This window comes from Muntiacus reevesi, chromosome 2 (genome assembly GCF_963930625.1).
Source record: "Muntiacus reevesi chromosome 2, mMunRee1.1, whole genome shotgun sequence".
NCBI lineage: Eukaryota > Metazoa > Chordata > Mammalia > Artiodactyla > Cervidae > Muntiacus > Muntiacus reevesi.
In genome coordinates, this window is record NC_089250.1 from 71,390,831 (window position 1) to 71,411,887 (window position 21,057).

Consider the following 21,057-nt stretch of genomic DNA (forward strand, 5'->3'; position numbering starts at 1 on the left):
TTCTGCTGGGGAATCGTGCAGCTGAGGGAAGCTTGGTTTTGACTTGGTTATTGACATGGCTCCAAGAGCAAGGCTTCAGCACTGTGGCTCGTGACCCCAGAGGGTTGCTTAGAACGCTCTCAGCCCAGGGTGGGGGATGGCGGGTGGTGGGATGAACTGGGAGATTTGGATTGACATATATACCCTACTGTGTATAAAATCAATAACTAGTTGAGAACCTACTGTGTAGCACAGGGAACTCAGTGCTCTGTGATGACCTGAACGGGAAGGAAATCCAAAAAAGAGGGGATATATGTATATGGTGCAAGAGAGGCAGGATCAGTCCCTGGGTTGGGAAGATCCCGTGAAGTAGGAGATGACAACCCACTCCAGTATTCTTGCCTGGAAAATCCCACGGACAGAGGAACCTGGTGGGCTACAGTCTATGGGGTCGCACAGAGTCAGACGTGACAGAGTGACTGCACACACACGTGTGTGGCTGATTCGCTTTGCTGTATAGCTGAAACTAACAACCTTCTAAAGCAACTATGCTCCAGTTTAAGGGGGAGAAAAGAGTGATATCAGCCTGTGTGAGCGTGACACTCTTTCTCATTGCCTTTGTTTGGTTCTGAGGTGGCCTGATCCCTGTCTGCTTGGCGCTTCTTTCTTTTAAGTTCCGTCTTCATGGCCAGTTATTCTCAGCTGTTACAACATAGGATGTTTTCTTTTTAATCTCAGCCACATGGTGAGCCAAAGAGCAGAATCCAGACCATGGGTTCCATGAATTTGGGTAGTGGCAGTGAGAACAGGAGTAAGAAATAATTTAGATCTTGATGGCTCAGAAGAGAAGAGCAGAAACAGCTCCTAAGACCCGTGAACACTGTATTGACAACGTCAGGCTCTAGGAAAGGCTGTCTTGAGGTCATGTCCACCAGGCTTCACAGAAAGTGCAGGCAACAAATAGCCTATGTCTTGAATTCCTAGAAGCCGTGTCTCCCTCCATAAGCTCTTCTGGCCCCATGTCAGCCAGATGAGTGTTGGGCTTTCGGAATGGAAAGGGGCCTTAAAGGGTATGTGTTCTAGTGTTACTATATCTCTAGCAAGAGACATCATCTGGCATTTTCTTGCCTGCTTTTTTTTAAAAAATATATTTTTTTTCTCTATTCTGTGGGTTGTCTTTTCCTTGATTTTTTTAACTTTTATTTATTTGGCTGTGCTGGGTCTTAGTTGCCACATGTGGGAGCTAGTTCTCTGACCAGTGATTGAACCCATGACCCCTGCATTGGGAGCATGGAGTCTTAACCGCTGGACCACCAGGGAAGTCCCTTCTTGACCACCTCTGGTCGTTTCTGAGAAGAGAGGATTCCGTAGTTGGGAAATACACATACTGTTGCTTTAAAAGGTCTGCCTGCAGATACTGTGTTTTTTGATTTCAGCCAAAATTTATCCTCAGGTGACTTCTACCCACGTGTTTATTTTGGTTATTCCTCACAAAACCTTTCCAAGAGGTTAGTTGGGATTATCTGGCTTTTCCATTTTACAGATGGAGAAAGCCAGTCAGTTTGGGTCTCCGTCTCCTGCTGACTGTAACCTCAGACAAAGTATGTCATTCTGCATGCCTCAGATTATCTATACAATCAGGTTGACACTCACAGCTGTAAGATTTAGTGACAGTCAAATGAGATAAGACACAAAAAGTGCTTGATGTAGTGACCGGCTAAGAATGTTTTAAAAATACTGGCTTATATAATTGTAATTATTACTGTAATCATTTTACACCAATTTCCTTAAATCTTACCCTTTCACCAAGGCAACGAGGGTGGTGGGATGGTGGGGGCTTCTGTTTATTCTTCCATTCTATCATCCTTTATATTTTCTTGATTTACCAGGAACTGCATTGTTAGTATGGAGGAGGCAATGGCAATCCACTCCAGTACTCTTGCCTGGAAAATCCCATGGACAGAGGAGCCTGGTAGGCTGCAGTCCATGGGGTAGCTGAGAGTCGGACACGACTGAGCGACTTCACTTTTCACTTTCATGCATTGGAGAAGGAAATGGCAACCCACTCCAGTGTTCTTGCCTGGAGAATCCCAGGGACAGGGGAGCCTGGTGGGCTGCCATCTATGGGGTCGCACAGAGTCGGACATGACTGAAGTGACTTAGCAGCAGCAGCAGCACTGTTAGCATTATAAGAAGATAGGATTAGTGTTATTAATATAACGATGATTCTGGCCCCTGGAGATTTCCCTTCTTCCATAGGAGGAAGTTTCAGGAGTTCTGCCAGTAATCTGCCTTGTGGGGAAAACTGGAATTCAGTTCATCCTGTATCCTTGCGGTCCATATTTCTTAGTCCATGGTCTTTTTGGTTTGATTCCAGGTAAATCTATGATATTTTTTCCCCCCACCTGGAAATCTTGATTTCGTATAAGTTTTTGGATTTTTTGACATAAAGGTTTAGATTTAAAAATCTATAGAATCCGTAGTGCAACTTGCTTTTCATTCCTAGTAGTTTTGTTTCCTCTTTTTTTCTTGATTAAACTTGTCAGCAGTTTTCTGTGGGTTTTTTTTTTTTTCCTTTTAGTTATATGAAAGAATCAGCTTTTGGTTTGGGAGATCCTTGCCATTGAGCTTTAGCTTTTGAATTCATAATTTTATATTACCCATATCTACTTTCTTTGTTTTTTTCCTGGGCTTTTTATTCTTTAACTGGACAATTAAATGTAATAATTTTAAATCATCTCTGTAATCTATCCATGTAAGGTATAAAATTCCCTTTAAGTATTACATGAACTACCTTCCACAGCTGTTTTTTTTAATTAAAAATAATTTTTTTTGGCTACTCTGTGTGGCTCGTGGGATCTTAGTTCCCCAACTAGCAATTGAACCCAAGCTCTCTGCATTGGAAATGCAGAGTCTTAGCCACTGGACTGCCAAGGAAGTCCCCCACAATTCTTTATATGTATTTAGTTTTTTGCTTTATAAGATCAGGTTTATTGAGGCTTAATTTATATACCATAAAACTGGATTATTAGTGTGCAGTTTGCAGAGTTGTGACAGATGTATACAGTGGTGTAAACACAACCATAATCAAGACAAAGAGCATTTCCATCGCCTCCAAGAGTTTCCCTCACGCCCTGTCGTTTGTCCTGATAGTTTTATCTTTTCTATGACGCTATCTGGATGGGGTCATTCAGTGCGTAGTCTTCTGTGTTGGGTTGTTTGACTGAGCATTCCTTTTTGCGGTTCATCCGTGTGGTTGCACGTACCTGGAGTCACTCCTTTGGACCACTGAGTAGCTTTCAGTTGTCTGACTAAACCACCGACTGTTTATCTGTTCATCATTAGTACAGTTTTCAGTGGGAGCAAATGAAGTATTTTAGTTCCTCATTTGGGCTGTAAATAAACATACTAGGCTCTTCTGGATTTGAGATTGTCTGGGCATTTTCACATGGGAGTGTTTCTTTGGGGTTTGGCCTTGTGGATGTTTCTCCGTTCGTGGGCAGGCACGTGCTCACATTGTCCTCACTGGCGCCCTTCCTCCCGGCAGTAGCCTGGGTCCAGCCAGGAGGCAAGAGCCGCATAGTAGGTTTAACAGGGGAGGTTTAATACGAGGAGTCATTCAGCTAAAACACAGTACAAATGGACTTACCTGCAAAACAGACATAGACTTACAGATGTAGAAAACAAGGTTACGGTTACCAGGGGACCACGAGGGGTCGGATAAATTGGGAGCTGGGGATTGACGTGCAGACACTACTGTCCGTGAAACGGGGCTGGTAGGGCCCGCTGTGGAGCACGGGGAGCGACTGCGCGTGATGACCGGTGTGGGAGAGGGGTCTGAAAAAGAGTGGCTATATATGTGCATGTGTGTGTGTGTATGTGTGTATGTGTATAACTGATTCACTTTGCCGTACACCTGAAACTAACACAGCATTGTATTAATAAATCAAGCATACTCTGATAAAAATTAAGAAAAACTATAAAGAGTTACACCTGTGATAAATGAGGAACTGCAAGGTGTAAGAAAACTCTCTGTGGTTCACTAGGGCTGAGGGAGTGTCCCCAAGGAAGGACAGACTACCAGGGGTTCAGACCTCAGGAGAGAAGGCAGGGTTCGGCCCGTGCATCGCAGAGGAGTTTGCTGGTTTTGCTAGACCCAAGCTGGCACATGAGCTCTAGGGAAACCATAGATGGCCCTCCGGAGTGCAGGCAAGGAGCAGGCAAGCGGCAGCCAGGGCCGTGGATGTGCACTGGGGGTCTGGGTACCAGTGGGACCACAAGACCTTCAGAGCCCCCCAGCCATGTGGGGGCGCTGGTATCCACGTTGACAAGACTGCTGAAAGATTATGGCCAGGCTGAGGCCGCAAGGTAACACAGGAACCAGGTCAGGTGGTGGGCCACACTCCACCAACTGACCTCCCGCCCACACGGCCTGCCCCAGTGCTGGGCATTCAGGGGAGCCGCCTCCTGCTTGAATTGACCCTCCACCCTCTCCTGAGAAAGCTTAACATCACACGTGCTTGAAAGGAGAAGCGCTTTAAGTGTGTTTGTTTATTGCAGAGAAAGGTGCTTTCAGAACTGAGAGGCAGTAAATTGGTAACTGATACACTCTCCCTGTTCTTTTTAAAAGAAATACTATCAAGTCAAAAGCAGTACTAAGCATGTACCTGTGCTATTAACAGTCAAATATTTCACCAAGGAAAAAAGGTTTAAGAAAATGAGGACATACAAAGACTCCATTTATAGACACATATCAACATTATCTGAATCATGAAATATACTTTCCCATGCCATATTAGCATATATTATATAGTGAGTGAAAGTCGCTCAGTTGTGTCCGACTCTTTGCGACCCCATGGACTATACAGTCCATGGAATTCTCCAGGCCAGAATACTGGAGTGGGTAGCCTTTCCCTTCTCACGGGGATCTTCCCAACCCAGGGATAGTACCCAGGTCTCCTGCACTGCAGGCAGTTTCTTTACCAGCTGAGCCACAAGGGAAGCATATTAGCATATACATCATGGTATTAGCATCATTCTCCCCACCCCCTGTCATTAATGATTCCAAATTTTATGCCAAACCCCAGGTTGGAGATAGTTTCTTTCTTCATGCTGCTTGCTCATTATAGAAAATACTTAGGACACACATTTTAAAGAACAGTTTTACACCAGAGGAGTTAAGTGGTTTTTAACTCTGAGCTTGGATGAGCTTACTGCTAAGAATATGGTGATTACTATTTCTAAACCAAAAAACTAGGACACATGGTCTTTACAAAGAGTGCTTTCTGGTTTCTGAATTTATACACATTTGAAAAGTATTACCATGGCATGAATTAAATCACATTTGATTATCCATAATGATTAAACATTGGCGGAAAGGAATAAAGGACTGCCTCAAAGCATCTAGGACACATACATATTAATACTTTTATTTTTCTGATTTAAGTTTTCTAAAAAAAAGATGACTGTAAAAAAGTCTTAAGTCAGAAAAAGAAAAGAAAATGGTAAAAAAATCCCTGTTTAGCAGTTTTGTGGTTTGGCAGAATAAAAAAGTATTTTATACACACACACATACACACCCCCCTATCTATCTAGACCTGATTTTTTTCTTTTTGACAAGAATTTTGCAAGGAATTTAGGTCCCAAAACTTGATGGCCATTGCAGAAAGACGCTGACATGCCTTGCAGATAGAACCTAACTGCTTTTGTTGCAGAGTTCTTTTATCAGAGGATATTGAGAGACTGTTTCCTTGTGGGCGGGCTTCCCTGGTGGCTCAGAGGGTAAAGCATCTGCCTGCGATGTGGGAGACCTGGGTTTGATCCCTGGGTTGGGAAGATCCCCTTGGAGAAGGAAATGGCAACCCACTCCAGTGTTCTTGCCTGGAAAATCCCATGGATGGAAGACCCTGGCGGGCTACATACAGTCCATGGATTTGCAGAGTTGGACATGGCTGAGTGACTTCACTTTCTTTCTTTCCTTGTGGGTATTTGGGTTATAAATCTCTGACCTCCATTACACGGGAGGACCCAGCAGTAAGACTCATGGAGGTTTCCAGAAATTGAGTGCTATTCACTTACAAGTTTTCCCACTTTGAGAAAGTCCACGCTGAAAAAACTCAGGCCTGCAAAGCAGCTTACTCAGAGAGCTTTTACTTTCCTTCTTTACCAGTTTTCTGTAAACGTTGTTATTTTAGTGTATTTAGATTGGGTTTTATTTATCTCTGAAGATACCTTTGGAGACTACCTTTATGAAATAAAATGAGATTAATTTATATTTCAGTCTTCAGAATTTGCTTTAGGATTCTTTGAGCTTCTTTCATTTGGCCAGATAAGAGAGACAAATAGCCTGGACTTTTTGTTATGTTGGAAATTTCCAGCCCTAAAAAGTGTCCAAAGGCACAACCAGTAGGGATTTTTGTGTGACTAGCTAGCTCCTTTCCTGAATTATTCAGCTGCATTAAAACAGCAGCTGCTTGGTGCAGTTAGTGCTTTAAGTTTTCGTATCCTCTGAAAGATTAATATCCTCACAAGAATGATACTGTTGATGTCTCCCTTTAGTGCTTTCAAATATCAGGGCATCATATTCAGCACTGTTCCTCTACTCTTCCTCCTTTAGACATCGACAGTTATTTTAGGACATTTGATTATTCTAGAAGGCTATGTGTTTGCTAACTTCCTGAAAGTTTTCCTTTTATAGCTTGGCTTCCTTCAGTGTGCAGTCTATAAACCAATTTAGAGCCACTCTTTCTTAAAATTTATTTATTTATTTTAGTTGGAGGATGATTACAACATTGTAATGGTTTCTGCCAGACATCAGTATGAATCGGCCATGGGTGTACACATGTCCCCTCCATCCTCTGAACTCCCCTCCCACCTCCCTCCCCACCCCATCCCACCAGGTTGTCACAGAGCACTGGCCTTAGGTGCCCTACGTCATGCATCAAACTCGCACTGGTTATCTGTTTTACATACGGTAATGTATATGTCTCAATACACTCTGAAAGTAGAAATTTTCCCCAAGAGCAGTCATTAGCAGTCAAGACCAGCGTGGATTTTTCTGTCCATTTTCTCTTGTAACTTTACTGCAATCATGAGAGTGGATGAGCTGTTCATTTTGATTTGGGCCTGCATTGATCAGTCTGGAGTAACTGACATAACCTTATTTAATACTCTTACATTATACTCAGGCTTATTTATTGAGTCCATATTTTCAAAGCTTCTGAAAAGCTTTGTGTCTTACTAGTGATTGCTGGAACCCAATAAAAAGTCAGTATCATTTTCATGCAGAACCTTCAAGATTGAAGGATCTGTTTCTTTATTAAATATTCATTGAGAACTCTCTTATGCTGTCCTGACTCTCTGAAAATAGACATTGTTCCCACTCTTAAACAGCTCCCACTTTAGTAAAAGAAAAAGGGTTGAGCTGGGCTGCAAGGTTGAATGGGCATTCCCTAAACTGAAGACAGAAGTGTGTTCTGCAGAAGCCTGGAGGCATGAAAAACTGGTACCCGAAGGAATTTTGAGTAGCTGTTAGTGATACTGATACAGAACTCATACATCCCTTCACTCAACCTAATTTTATTAGCTCCCTGTACCTCAGATGTGATAGTGACTTGAAATAAGATTTGCATTTCAATTTTGAAAGTTCTGCAATTCAGTTAGTGTCCCTTCTGTGCACAATAAATGTATAAAAAGACAAAGTCTCTCAGAGACACTGACCACATGGATTCTTCCTTCTCTTAACTAGAGTACATGTTGTCTTGATGCAGAGTTGGCTTGGCTTTGCCCTCAGACAAGCAAGGGTTCGTGTCCTAAGCTGATCACTTACATTTATTGGTTCTGGGGTCAGGGGAGAAATTCCTGTATCTCCCTCAGTCTCAGTTTCCACCTCTGTAAAATGGATACTTATCTCATGGACTCGTCTGAGGCTCCCATGACACGATGCATGTAAAGGGCTGAGCACATAGCACTCAGCTCAAAGCAGCTCTCATGAGCAGTCATTGGGCACTTGCTCGTTATACCTCATATGGTAGCGTGGCTCTGTGACTTATCTACCTCGTTTATCTCTGCTGCTTGTGTGAAGGGGCCCTGCCATATACTTTTTGTCCTGTATACACCGTTCCTTGGTCATATCCCTCTATCATCCACATTCTTGCCCAGTCCACGCCAAGCACAAGTGTCTGACACAGAGCTGGTACTCACTGCATCTTTATAAAGTTACAATGTTAAATATTTAGCAATACAGTGCCTCTTGAGATCCATTCTTTTATATTTGGGGTATGAAATTTCTTTTTGGGTTTTTGCTGTGAAAAGCCCCATTTATAAAGTCTGGGGAAAATCTGGGTTTGGTCAAAACCTAACTACCTTTGGCCAACAGCTATTATAAAACTCACAGAACCAAACCAAAGCAACAAGAAAAAGCAGGTGCACTGTGATTTTCAGAGTAAGTTGTGAAAGTTCATGCCAGAACAGAGTTGGAATAAATTCTAAGCATGTGAAAGTACTGCTTCAACATTCCATTTTGTCATGGAGGTTTAAGGATGACTGAGAGTAAATCACAGATAACTAAGAGAATGCAAGTACTGTATGCTATAGTAAAACCGCATTATTTAAGGAAATATTGTGTTTTTATTTTGTTATTGTTTAGTCTCTAAGCCATATCCAACTCTTTGCAACCCCATGGACTGTAGCCCGCCAGACTTCTCAGTCCATGGAATTCTCCAGGCAAGAATACTGGAGTGGGTTGCCAGTTCCTTCTCCAGGGGAATCTAGCCTGGATCAAGGGATCCAGGGATCAAGCCTGGATCTCCTGTATTGCAGGCAGATTCTTTACCGCTGAGCCACCTGGAAAGCCCACTTCTTGTTTATACCATTTGTCAAATTACATCCTTCATTCGCACACACACAATTCATACTGAGCCCTCTCTGAGTGGGAGGCTCTTGGGATGTAATCTGTGGGTTATCTGAGGCCAATCTTCTGACCCCTATCAAAGCTCTTGTCATTATATCACCATTCCTGCGTGGAGCCAGATTTGTTTCACGCAGCCTCAAAGTCTGCATTTCATTCCAGTCATCTTAGTAAATATTTTATACACATGCAATCATGTCTTCTTTGGTTAGAATTCTGGTAACAGTTCCATGTATTGATTTGAAGTCATCATAAGCTCAGAATGGGATTGCAGAAATAATTTACTGGTAACAGTTTTGCCACTTTTCTTCCTTATTGGAGAGGCATGAGGAAGATTTTATAAGGTGGAAGCATGATCTGGCATGACAGTAATTTGAATCAGAGGCAGTCACTCATTAAAATTCTCACAAGGCTTCTTTGAGGAGCAGGATCTTTTGAAATGGAATGGTTCAGTGCTTACTTAATCCTCACAGCTGTCATTTACTTGTCAGCATCCTTGCTCTTCTGCATCACTATCTTCTCACTCACCTGCTGAGAGGTGACTGCATCACCAAGAATCTTACCTTACTAAAGTCCCTAGTCCCCAGTCTTGAATCCATCCCTAGATGGAGACAAGGTCACATCAGAAAAGGATACCTATCTTTGGTGGATCTAAATCAGTGTCTTCAATGCCTTTTGCCTGATGTTTATACGTTTTCTCTGTTGCACTTTGGCTAACGTCTAGGGGAGGGTATTAAAGATACGGAGAAGGGACTTCCCTCGCAGTCCGGTGGCTGAGACTCCGTACTCCCGTTGTAGGAGGCCTGGGTTCCATCCCCAGTCAGAGAACTAGATCCCACATGCCGCAGTGATCGAAGACCCACGTTTCACAACTAAGACCCAATGCAACCAAATATATAAATTTTTTTTTTTAAGTATGCAGTGGCATCCTGGTAACTTCCTCCGACTTATAGCCTCTGTCAAGCTTCCTTGTTCATCTTGCAAATTCCAAAGGTGTGTTCTTTTGTGGTTCTTGGCCGCAGTAAAACATCACCTGTGCCAGGACATCAGCCTGACTTACCTGTCCTCTGAAAGGATGATGTGCTTGAGTTTCTCTTTTAGAGACGTATTGTGACACCATTCTCGCGATAGATTTCTGAGGTGAGTTTCTAGTAGCCACAGAGGAGGACTTGGAAAAAGGTCTAAACCCTGTACCTTGGGTTGTGTGTTCAGTTGGGCCTGATCGCGAAGGCAGGAAGAAACTCTGCTGTACATGCTGATACGTTTAGTTTAGCCTGACTCCAGTGACTGCTTATTGCCATTGTGATCTCTCTGACTTGTCGCGTGTGATGAAACACCAGCCGGATCTTCTCAGTTGTTCTCGAGGCCACTTGTGCAACTGACGTTGACACGGTGTCATTCAGAATCTCAGAGCTGCTAAGGCCGTTGGAGAAGAAGTCACTTCCCGTCAGCCTCATGGATCCGCCCTGATGCTGGGAAGCTGAGGACTTGGCTGTTCTCTGACCCTGAAGAAACAAGCCAGGTTCATTTGATTTGGGGTTTCTCCCACAGAGTTTGGACTTCCCAGGTGGTGCTAATGCTAAAGAGCCTGTTTGCAGGAGACACAAGGGATTCGGGTTCCATCCCTGGGTCGGGAAGATTCCCTGGAGGAGGGCATGGCAACCCACTCCAGTATTCTTGCCTGGAGAATCCCTTGGACAGAGGAGCCTAGCAGGCTGCAGTCCATGGGGTCACAAAGAGCCGAACACGACTGAAGTGACTTCACACGCACGCACGCACTATCAGTTCACTGGAGACCCATCTGTGAGTGGGGGGTGTGTCCTGTACCTACCGAGTTCACCGAGCTCAGTTCTTACAACAGCAGTCACTGTTTCTCTTACTGACCTATTTGGTCCATTTAAAAAAAAGATTTAAGGTGGCAGCTCCCACTTGGCCACTTTCTTTCCGTGCAGCAGACACCGTGTTCTGCACTTGACCGGCCCCTCTAAGCCTCACGGCTGCCCTCGGGGAAATCCCGTTGTCCTCCACCGAAAAGCAGACAGGTGAGGCACGTAGTAGAGACTTGTCCGGGGCCATCCAGCTTGCAAGGGCACAGCTCCCGTGGAACCAGGGCCACCTGACTCAAAGCCACTGCTCTCACCCTAAACCCACCCACCCCTCCAACAGCCTTTCCGGATGAGATGGTCAGAGAAGGCTTGCTCGAGTTCCCTGAGGAGTTCACCCCTGAGCTGAGGCCTAAAGGATAAGGGAGGACTGGGGACAAGCCATCCAGGCAGAAGGATTGTTAGCTGCATAGCCTTTGAGGCCAGAAAAATATATCTGACAATCTGAAATAAAGCTTAGCTAGAGGATCCTGAGCAGCAGCAGGTAATGAGGTTGGAGGGGATGATGGGCCAGAGGTGTAAGGCCATTGTAGACCCTGGTGCACTGTTGGATTTTTTTCTAAGTGCAATAGGCAACACATGGGCAGCTCATTTCTGTATTTTTAATTGTGGCTGGGAGATGTTGGTGGCCTGAATTGAAGGGTTGAAGGCAGAGATGAAAAAAATGGTTGCATTTGAGTCGTACGAGTATTTCAGAGATCGAAGGATTGGATGTGCACAGAGGTGGTGACAGAAAGGGGAGAATCGGGGTGATTTTGAGCATCTGGGAGGATGGGGGCACCATTCCTGAGATGGGGACGACGGGAGAGTAAGGAGAAGAGGTTCGGAGATGAGGAAAGGGTGGGTCTCAAGACTTTGGGTCTGGATGCGTCGAGGGACTGAGACAACTGGTAGGATCTGATGGGAGTGTGTGAGTCCGGAGTTCGGAGGAGAATTCTGGTCTAAAGGTAGAATTGTGGGGGTTACAGGGTAGAGAGGAGATGCTGAATGGTGACCTTCCCTTTAGCTAGTGAAAACCCCTCAAGCTGTCTGTGTGGTCAGTGTGACCATTTACTCTCTCAGGATGCTGGCTGCAGCAGAACTGTAGCGCCGTAGCTCTTTTACTGCAGGAAATCCATTTGACATTTATTTATGCCACCAAGAACCACGACAGTGAAATGCTACACTCGGAGCCATAAAACCATTCTCTTGAGCTCATTTTCAGAAACATCCATATCTGGATGGTGTGACTGGCTGGCTGTGTTCTAATAGGTCAGGTGTAACTTTCAGTTCCAAGGGCCTTACCGCAATCTGAAGGTGGCTGAGATAAAGTCAGCGTGTTTGTTGTGGCCCAAAGATTAGAATCAAGGGGAAAAGATCCCCAAAGACATTGGAAACCTGGAAGAAGCCTCGACCAGAGACACACAGCAATGACTGTGAGAATTTCGCTGCCAGGAAAACGAAAAGGAAGATGTAGGATCGGGCTTATCCCACTTGAGGGCTTATAAGAAACACCTGAAGAGCATCTTTAGCGTCTGGAGCCCTGTCCCTCCCCTCCCAGGGAGCCTGATGAAGTAGCTCTGACTGGGGACGCAGTAGTCTGTATTTTCAACAAGTGATTCTGATGTAGGTGACCCATGGGTTGTACTTTGAGAAACACTGAATTTCAAAAGACCTTTAAGATCGTCTAGGCAGCCCTTTCTTACAAGTGGGGAAACTGAGGCCTAGAGGGAGCAGGGGCTGCCTGAAGCGGCAGGACAAGCTGGCAAGCCAGTGCAGTTCCATTGAGTTTTTTTTTCTTTTCATTTCTTTTTAAAAGAATATTTATTTGTTATTTATTTATTTATTTGGCTGCTCTGGGTCTTAGTTACCGTATGAGAAATCTTCAATCTTAGTTTCAGCATGTGGGATCTAGTTCCCTGACCAGGGGTCGAATCTGGGCCTCCTGCGTTGTGAGCTCAGTCTTAGCCCCTGGACCACCAGGCAAGTCCTGCCACTGAGTTTTTATCTGAATGGATGGACCAGGAGTAAGCCTCCCACCCCAATTCCCAACTCCCCTTCCTTCACTGTATGTTTTCCTTTTCTTTTTTGTATCACCTTCTAATCTGAGTCATTCACTAATGTACTATGTTACTTGCCATATGTCTGTCTCAAATGTAAGCTTCACAAGGGCAACGATTTGGGGAGTTTTTGTTTTTCTTTTCACTAAAGAATCCTCTGTGCCTTGGACAGTGCCTTGCCCATAGTAGGTATTCAGCGAGTGTTTGATAAATGGATGGATGAAAACTATTTTGTTAAAGACTTGTTTTAACAGGCATTGTGGGAAAGTCCCAGTCCTTAGGCACTGTTAATGCAAACTAGAGTAGGATAGTTTCATTTTCACTCGTCTCACTCTGGTTTGGATCAGACATTGTAGGAACAGCTTGTTGATAGGAGATTTGTTGTTGTTTAGTCACCAAGTCGTGATGGGAGGTTAGAGACTTTCTAATAATATTGTTAATAATAATGATAATATTAACAGCAACAAAAATCACAGTTATTAATAACATTGATAGCTACCATTTGTGACATGCTAGCTATCCACCAGATACATGCGACAATGAAGGTCCTGCACTGTGAACGCCACACCTATTATTAACTCATCTAATTCTCTTTTCAGCCAAAGGGGTGGAGGAACTGGTATTGCCTGTTTTCCAGAGGAGCAAAGTGAGGCTCAAAGAGGTCAAGTTATTTGTCCAAGGTGACACAGCCAGTGAAGAGTTAGGATCTGTCCTGAACTACCAGTAACATCCAGTTTTAGGTTTGAGGTGTCCTCTCTTTGGAGAAGGGCTCCAAAAAAAGCTGAAGACTAGGCAAGCATCGCTCTCTGGGGTGTCCCTGGGCCAAGAATACCAACCTCCGAGATGGTGTAAAGCCACACAGGCTGGAAGCAAGGTGGAGCTTTTCAGCCCAACTTTCCAGCATTTCCCCACCCTCTCGAGTCTTTCCATTCTCACCTCACAAAGAACCTTTCGTCTTGAACTATGAGGCTTTTCTCACGTCTCAGACCACCTCCCTGAAGCGGGCCAAGGGACATTCCTGTGGTGACTGGTCATTAAGTCATTTCTGCCGAGGCCACTGGAGCGCTTCCCACTCCACCCTCTAAAGGGAGAGGGGACAGAAAGAGGCTCCTTCACCCACCTTTCGACCCCCCCTCCCCTGCTGAGGCCTCAGGAAGGGGCCGGGGCAGCCAATGAGTCTATAAATCTCCTGTGACGCTTGAGTGAACCTTTTGAGTTCCTGAAACACGGCGCCTGTCAGCCGGCCGTGGGCTCACAGAATTTCTCACCACCTGCTGTGGAGAATGTTGGCATTCATCCCCGCCCCTGCCCGCCGGGCCCGGCCTCGCTCGGGTGCAGCGAACGCTCCACAGAGACGGCCACGGCCACGAGGGCACGTGCCTGACAGCTGCAGACACAGGTGGAAGACGGGCCCCCCGCCCCCCGCCGTGGCCAGGAGAGGGTGTTGTCACACGCACTGCCATCTTGAAGCACACAGGGCTCCGGGCGCTGTGCCAACCCAGCAGCCCCGGTCTCATTTAATTCTTACAATAAACATGGTGAGGCCCGTGTCCCACTTCTGTAGATGAGGATGCCCTGGAGAGACTGGTCACTGGCCGGAGTCCCACAGCATCTGCTCAGGGCAGAACCATGTTCCAACACCGGCTGAGTGGGCTCTCAAGCCCGTGCCTTGGCAGGTCTGCCTTCTCCCAGTGCTGGTTCAGAGCAGGGGCTCCGGGTTTCAATCTTGACTCTGCCACTTTTCTTTTTTCCCAAAGATTTTTTTGATGTGGACCATTTTTTTTTTAAGCCTTTATTGAAGTTGTTATAATATTGCCTCCATTTTTATGTTTTGGTTTTTTAGTTGAGAAACAGCTGGGATTCTAGCTCCCGCAACCAGGGATCAAACCCGCACCCCACTACACTGGAACGCAAAGTCCCAACCCCTGGACGACCAGGAAAGTCCCTTGACTTTGCCACTTCTTGCCCATTGGGCAGGTCATTGAGCCACCCTCTTCCTTGGCTTGCTCATCTGTAACGTAGGGATAATAATACACTGAAATCATAGGATTGTCCTGAGGACTGAATTAATGGATGTATAATATTAACATACATCAAGCACTCAGTGTCTGGTGCATGGAGAGCACTGGGGAAACGCTTGCCTTTGTTATTAATGTAGATATCAGGCCCTCTTTTCTTTTTTTTTTTTTCTTTCTGCCTGATGGAAAGTTCATCTTAGAAGTTTCAGGGCTTCTCCAACTACCCCCCACCTCCCACCCACACTCGGGGTTTGTGTCTGTATTCCTGAGACACTTACGTAGAGGATCCCTGTAAAGTGCTTACTTAGAGTGGTGCCCCCAGTAAATGCCAGCGATGAGCAAAGTGCAGTGCCAAGACAGTGTGGGGAGGCGGGACGGCGCGGGGAGCAGCCGTCCTCCTGGTGCAGCGTCCAGGAGACACGGCCGCGTGCACACGCCCGTCTTACGGGTGGGACGAGAACGAGGAGGGAGCCATTCCGCTGATTATATACCAAATCACTGTTACGTTAGTGCCCTGACCGTGAATCCAGTGTCATTAACTTACCAGAGAGGGGAGGTGAAGGTCTTCTTCATTAGGTTCCTGGTCAAGGAACAGTAAATCAAAGAGTAGCACTTAGAACCCTTCCCTGGGGGAATTTCCCTGGTGTTCCAGTGGTTAGGACTCCACACTTTCAAAGCCAAGGGTGCTGGTTCAATCCCTGGTCAGGGAACTAAGATCCCACAAGCCAAGTGGCACAGCCAAAAAAACAAAAGGCTAGGCTGTCTCCAGAAGCCACTGACCCGGGCCTTGTCGTGACTGTGCTGTCTGCCTCTCTCGTAGCTGAAGAGTTGGACGGTGGAAGACCTTCAGAAGAGGCTCCTGGCCCTGGACCCCATGATGGAGCAGGAGATTGAGGAGATCCGGCAGAAGTACCAGTCGAAGCGGCAGCCCATCCTGGACGCCATTGAGGCCAAGAAGCGGCGGCAGCAGAACTTCTGAGGGCGGCCCGGCCCCAGGCCCCAGTGAACTCCCGCTCGCCTCCCTCATCTCTCCAGAGCCCCCTCTGAACTCAGGAAGCAAGAAAGTGCGCCAGTGGCCAGGGCTGCGGAGCCAGTCGGCACACCGCCCCGCCATGTGTATTTGAACTGGACAGGTATATATCATTTCCCAGGACTCATGTGGGCGCTTTGAACCTCAGACTTTCCCACCCCAGAACCAGAGACTCCTCGTCGAGTGAGCACTGGGAAAGTGTCACGCGGTCTCTTTGTTTTTCTTCTCCCAGTAGCTTTCAGTGGTTCTTTCTGGAAGACTTTTTTAAAATATATATATAAATATGCACATATATATATAAATTATAACTAGATTCCCCACGTGGTGTGGTGGCATCTCTGTACAGGTACAGTTTTAAAACAGTTGCCTCTTTTCTGTAAGATGACGGTACTGTGGAACACGAGGGCAGAGACGCCGGGAGGCTGCGGGGGGCCCTCCACCCCCTGGAGCCGGCCTCACCCTCTAGCTGGGCTGTGCTGACAGACGAGGTCGGACTCAGTCCCTTCGCCACGCTTTCAGCCTTACGCGGGCCACACCTGGCTTCCACAGCTATTGGTGGTGTCCTGGGAAAGACAACTTGCATTGGGTTTCTGAGTCCCAGGAGAAGCCTGGCGTCCTCCTTGCAAGCTTGGCCTTTGCAGTTTCAACACCCTTCATCCACCTCCGCTCTCCCAACTGCCTAGAGTCACAGCACAGACACTGCCCAGTGCCTTAAGAGGAGACGTGATCCAAGCGAGGGCACAGGCCTACCCAGAACTCCCGGCAAAGTGGGGCTGCATTCAGTCCACGAAAGGGGAAAAGGCTTTCCAAGTTCTCGTCATTCACGTGAAGATGACACCCGTGGCATTTTGCTCCATGTTCCTTACAGACAGGGGAAGGGGCATTGCTTTTGTGACCCACATTCAAACATGTGACTGTTGTCTTTTTTCATTTTACTGCTTGGGGTCTGGAAAGGGTAAATGAATATCAGACTTAAGATTTGTCCTCCAGGAGACTCAACCCAGATGTGTAGGATGCCGAAGCTGGAAGGGACCATATAGACATCATCTGGGCTGATGGCGGCCCAGAGCAGGGAAGTGACATGGCCCAAATCACAAAGCAAATGAAAGGAAGCGCTGGGACTGGATGGTGGGGCCCCTCACTCCTGCTTCACTGGGCCAAGCAGCCCCTTCTCTGAAGGAAGGCGCTCATGTGCTTTTTGGTAAAGTTCCAGGGAACCCTGCTAATGGGAACTTGCCTGGTTTTCTCTTCAGTAGGCAACTGGCTGTGAAGAGAGACCCCCAGGGAGCCAAGATCATTCCGTTTCAGCCATCCCACAAGCTCTGCGGCATCTGCCGGGTAGCACACGAGCATCACAAAGGCAGACGCAGAGCCTAAAGCAGGTCAGAGGGTTTTGCAACAGACAGCATCGAGCCATCCCTCTGCGGCTTTGGCTCTAGGCCACATGTCACTTAGTCACATGGCTGAGAGCAGACAGTTGGGAAAGGCAACTGCCTTTTTATTTTTTAGAATCTCTTCCCCTCAGAAAGGGGAGCCGTGACTGGGTTGCACCTAAGGATACTGTAATTTGACCCCATAATTGCTCTTGCTGCCCAAACCTGGGAATCAGTGGCGAGTCAGGGATGTTCCTCTCTGGCCAGATTCTGTTCTTTGCAATGACAGCAAGTTATTGAAAATGCAAGAGGCCATTGTTGGTCTGCAGGGCTTGGCCAGTTACACAGCTGCTTGGCAGATACAGAGAACAGAGGACAATTTGAGAATCCTGCTATAATAATAAAGGGCAGCTAGCAATCATGACCCCTTACTATATGCCAGGCACTGAGCTAGGTAGGTAGGCTCTTTATGTCAGCTCCAACCTCCCCAGTAACCCTGTGAATTAAGTATTTCATCTTCATTTCATAGAGGATGAAGCAAGTTCAGAGAGGAAAAAAGTTCTTTCCTTAGGTCATACAGCTAGTAAGTGGTAAAGTCAGAATTCACAGCATCAATATGTGGGACCAGTATTTACAGGGAAAGGAAAGTCACAAGTCTTCTTTTTAAAATTTTATTTTATTCACATATAGTTGATTTTCAGTGTTTTGTTAGTTTCTGCTGTATAGTAAAGTGACTCAGTTATACATCCTTTTTCATATTCTTTCCTATTATATTTTGTCACAGGATATTGAATATGGTTCCCTGTGCTATACAGTGAGACCTTATTGTTTATCCAACAAGCCTTCTTAAAAATGAAGTGACCACTTTTCTTGCACAGACTAAAAAACCCTAGCTGGCATTCTTAGGTTGGGAAACCACTGAATCAGTCAAGTCTGACAGTCAAGTGAGTTAAAAAACAAAGTGTGAAGCATGAATCTCCCTATCCCTATATGCTGTGCTGATTAACTGTCCTGCCCCAGTTTCCCTGTCTCCCTCCCTCCCTCCCCCTCTCTCTCTTTTTTAAAAGGATTTTGCACTTGGCCAGACAGGAGGGGAATGCCCATTTTCTCCCTTCCTAAGCTAGATCCAAGTAAAAGAAGGTTCAGTTTTTCCCCATAAATATTCTTGGGTGATGAGTCTTGATCTGAAGTTTATTTTGTTTCAGCTCCTTGTGTGTATCCAACATGCTGGTCCAACGAAGTGCATTGCTCTCCAGTTGAGCTAGACAAAGCCCTTTGGCCAGAAGTCAATTTATTTTGGATGAGATAGATTTTCTGACAAGGTGTGTTTGTTTTCTTATGCCAGGAAGGCAGAGAAGTCAATCCTAGTCATTTTTCTCCTTGGATACTAAATTCACGATAGGTCAGCTGACTTCCTGTAGAGCCCTGAGCTTCAATCATTTGTGATTCCAGCTTCCATGGGACGCTGGGCCTCTCACTTGTTCTCCCCTAATAAACAATGACCCAGACCTAACTGTGTCTTTTAAAAATCTCAGATCCTCCAGGAATATCTTTATTGCTTCCTCATCAGTAATTTTGCAGCAAGTTTCTATTTTTTATTTTTCTTTGTCTCTTCTCCCAGCCACCAGCTGATTGATAGACAGATGGACCGGTGGATAAATGTTTAGTGTGATGATGGATAAATAGATAGATATAGACAGACAGAACCAGTACTCTGAAGCAACTTAAGAACTATGGCCTTGATTCCTTGAAGCTGTAGGTTCTGATCCAAGAAACATTTATTTAGCACCTACTGCCAGAAATTTATTATACCATTTCAAACTCAATAGCACTTACTGGTATCAGTAATGAGAGAGGTGACATCAGTATAGACCCTACAGATATTAAAAGGCTAATAACAACTTAATTAGACAAATTCCCTGAAAGATACAAAGTACCAAATCTCACTCAGGAAGAAGGAGATAATCTGAACAGCCCAACATCTACTAAAACTTAATATCTCTGAAAGATACAGGTATCTTTGTCCTCATTTTACAGAAAAGGAAACTGAGGCTCCGAGAGGTAAAGTCTGTTGCTCAAAGTCAGGTAACTAGAATACCGCAGAGCCAGAGTTCATATCCAGGTCTTTTCTTCCAGTGCCCTTTCTAGCATACCATGTTGCCTCTAAAGACTGCAGCTCCTTTTTTTTTTTACCTGAAAATTGTTCCTGCCCAGTGCACATCCTATCACCCCATCCTTTCTTAAGCACTGTGTCTGTGTTTTCATCAGGATTTCATCAGGATTATAGTCATTGTATTTGGAATTGATGTACTTTTTTGTATTTGGGAGGGGGAAGAAAATCTCTTCCACCAGCTTGCACTCGGACCAACTTGGGGAAAAAAAAAAGCTTAAATGCTGTTGCAGACGTACAACTTAAAAATGTGAAGTTTGTAGCTTTAACTTTTTGTAACAAAAACTAATAACACTGGCTTAAGTGCTGACTTGAAATGCTATTTTATAAAGTTTGGATGTAAATAATCAATTGAGGTCAGCAGTTTGTATATGTATGAGACATAGCTTCCTCCATTGCCCTTTTTTTTAAAAAAAAATTGAGATGCTTCCTATGTGCTTTTATGTTAGAATTGTTCTCCCTCCTTCCTCCTTCCTCCACTTTGTCACCTTTGTTTTAAATAAACTGTTCTTTGGACCAGAGACTGTTTTCTTTTTAAAAACAATATCCTCCATCTAGAGACTGGATGATGGTATTGTGAACCATTGACTCTGTGCTGTGTTTATTCTAGAATCCAAAGCCAGGGGAGAGGCAGGTGGCATAGGGAGTAAATTTTTGTTGGACACCTGCCATATGCCAGGTACTGAGCTAGTTGTCAGGGGTTTAAAGATGGAACCAGACACAGGTCTGGCAGCCACTCGGGGAGTCGGTCCAGCCCATGAGCACACAACATTAAAATATTATGGCAGAAGGAAGTATACAGCCTGCAGACACAGGAGGAAGGAGCAACAATCAGTTCTTCTGGGATGTCCAAGGAAGATTTTCTGGAGGAGGTAATAACATCCTGAACTTACTAATACAAAATGAAAAAGAGGGAATTTCCCTGGTGATCCAGTGGTTAAGACTCCACGCTTCCACTGCAGGGGGCATGAGTTCGATTCCTAGTTTGGGAACTAATATCCTACATGCCCCAGAGCAACTAAATTGACAGGCCACAACTAGAGAGAAGCCACGCACCTCGACTAAAGAGCCGATGTGCTGCAACTGAGACTTAATGCAGCCAAATAAAAAAACGTTTAATTCATTTAAAAAAAGAAAGCAGAGTAATGAGGTTGAAAGCAGTGTGTGTGTGGCGGTGTGGGGAAATACAGCTCTACACAGAGGGATCTAGGCCTGCCCCAGAAAAGATGACTTTTGAAATGAGTGACAGGAAGCCAGCCAGGTGGAAGGCATGGACGATACCCATTCCAAGCTGAAGGAACAACAAGAACTAAGGCCCTGAGTGAGAACAAAAGCTTGACTTGTTAGAAGGACAGTCACTGTTCCTGGAACAGAGTGTTTGAAGGACAGAGTAGGTGGCAGTGAGGTCAGAGGGGTGAGACAAGGGCATGCAGGGCCCTGTGGTCTATGGGATGGGGCCTGGGTGTTTATTCCTGATAAGACGGAGGCCGTCAGAGGGTCACCACCCAGCACCATGCACACGTATGGGGTAGCTACTCTTTATCCCTCAGCATTTGTCTCAGCCAGCATCCTGCTTTGATGAATGATGTAACTGAGGCCCCAGATTCGGCCACATTGGGTCTGAACTCAAATTCGGGTTTCTTGACCCCACTGTTCA

General features: G+C 45.5%; 1 protein-coding gene across 2 annotated transcripts in view; it reads left to right on the forward strand.

The window, feature by feature from the left end:
* STK4 (serine/threonine kinase 4) overlaps positions 1 to 19,919 on the forward strand; it is an 89,613-nt gene extending 69,694 nt beyond the window's left edge. For both annotated transcript variants that reach the window (XM_065922062.1, XM_065922063.1), the window contains exon 11: positions 15,648 to 19,919. In XM_065922062.1, the coding sequence (XP_065778134.1) occupies positions 15,648 to 15,806 (159 nt within the window). In that variant the 3' untranslated portion in view covers positions 15,807 to 19,919. The remainder of the gene's footprint in view (positions 1 to 15,647) is intronic.
* The last annotated feature ends 1,138 nt before the right edge of the window (positions 19,920 to 21,057 follow it).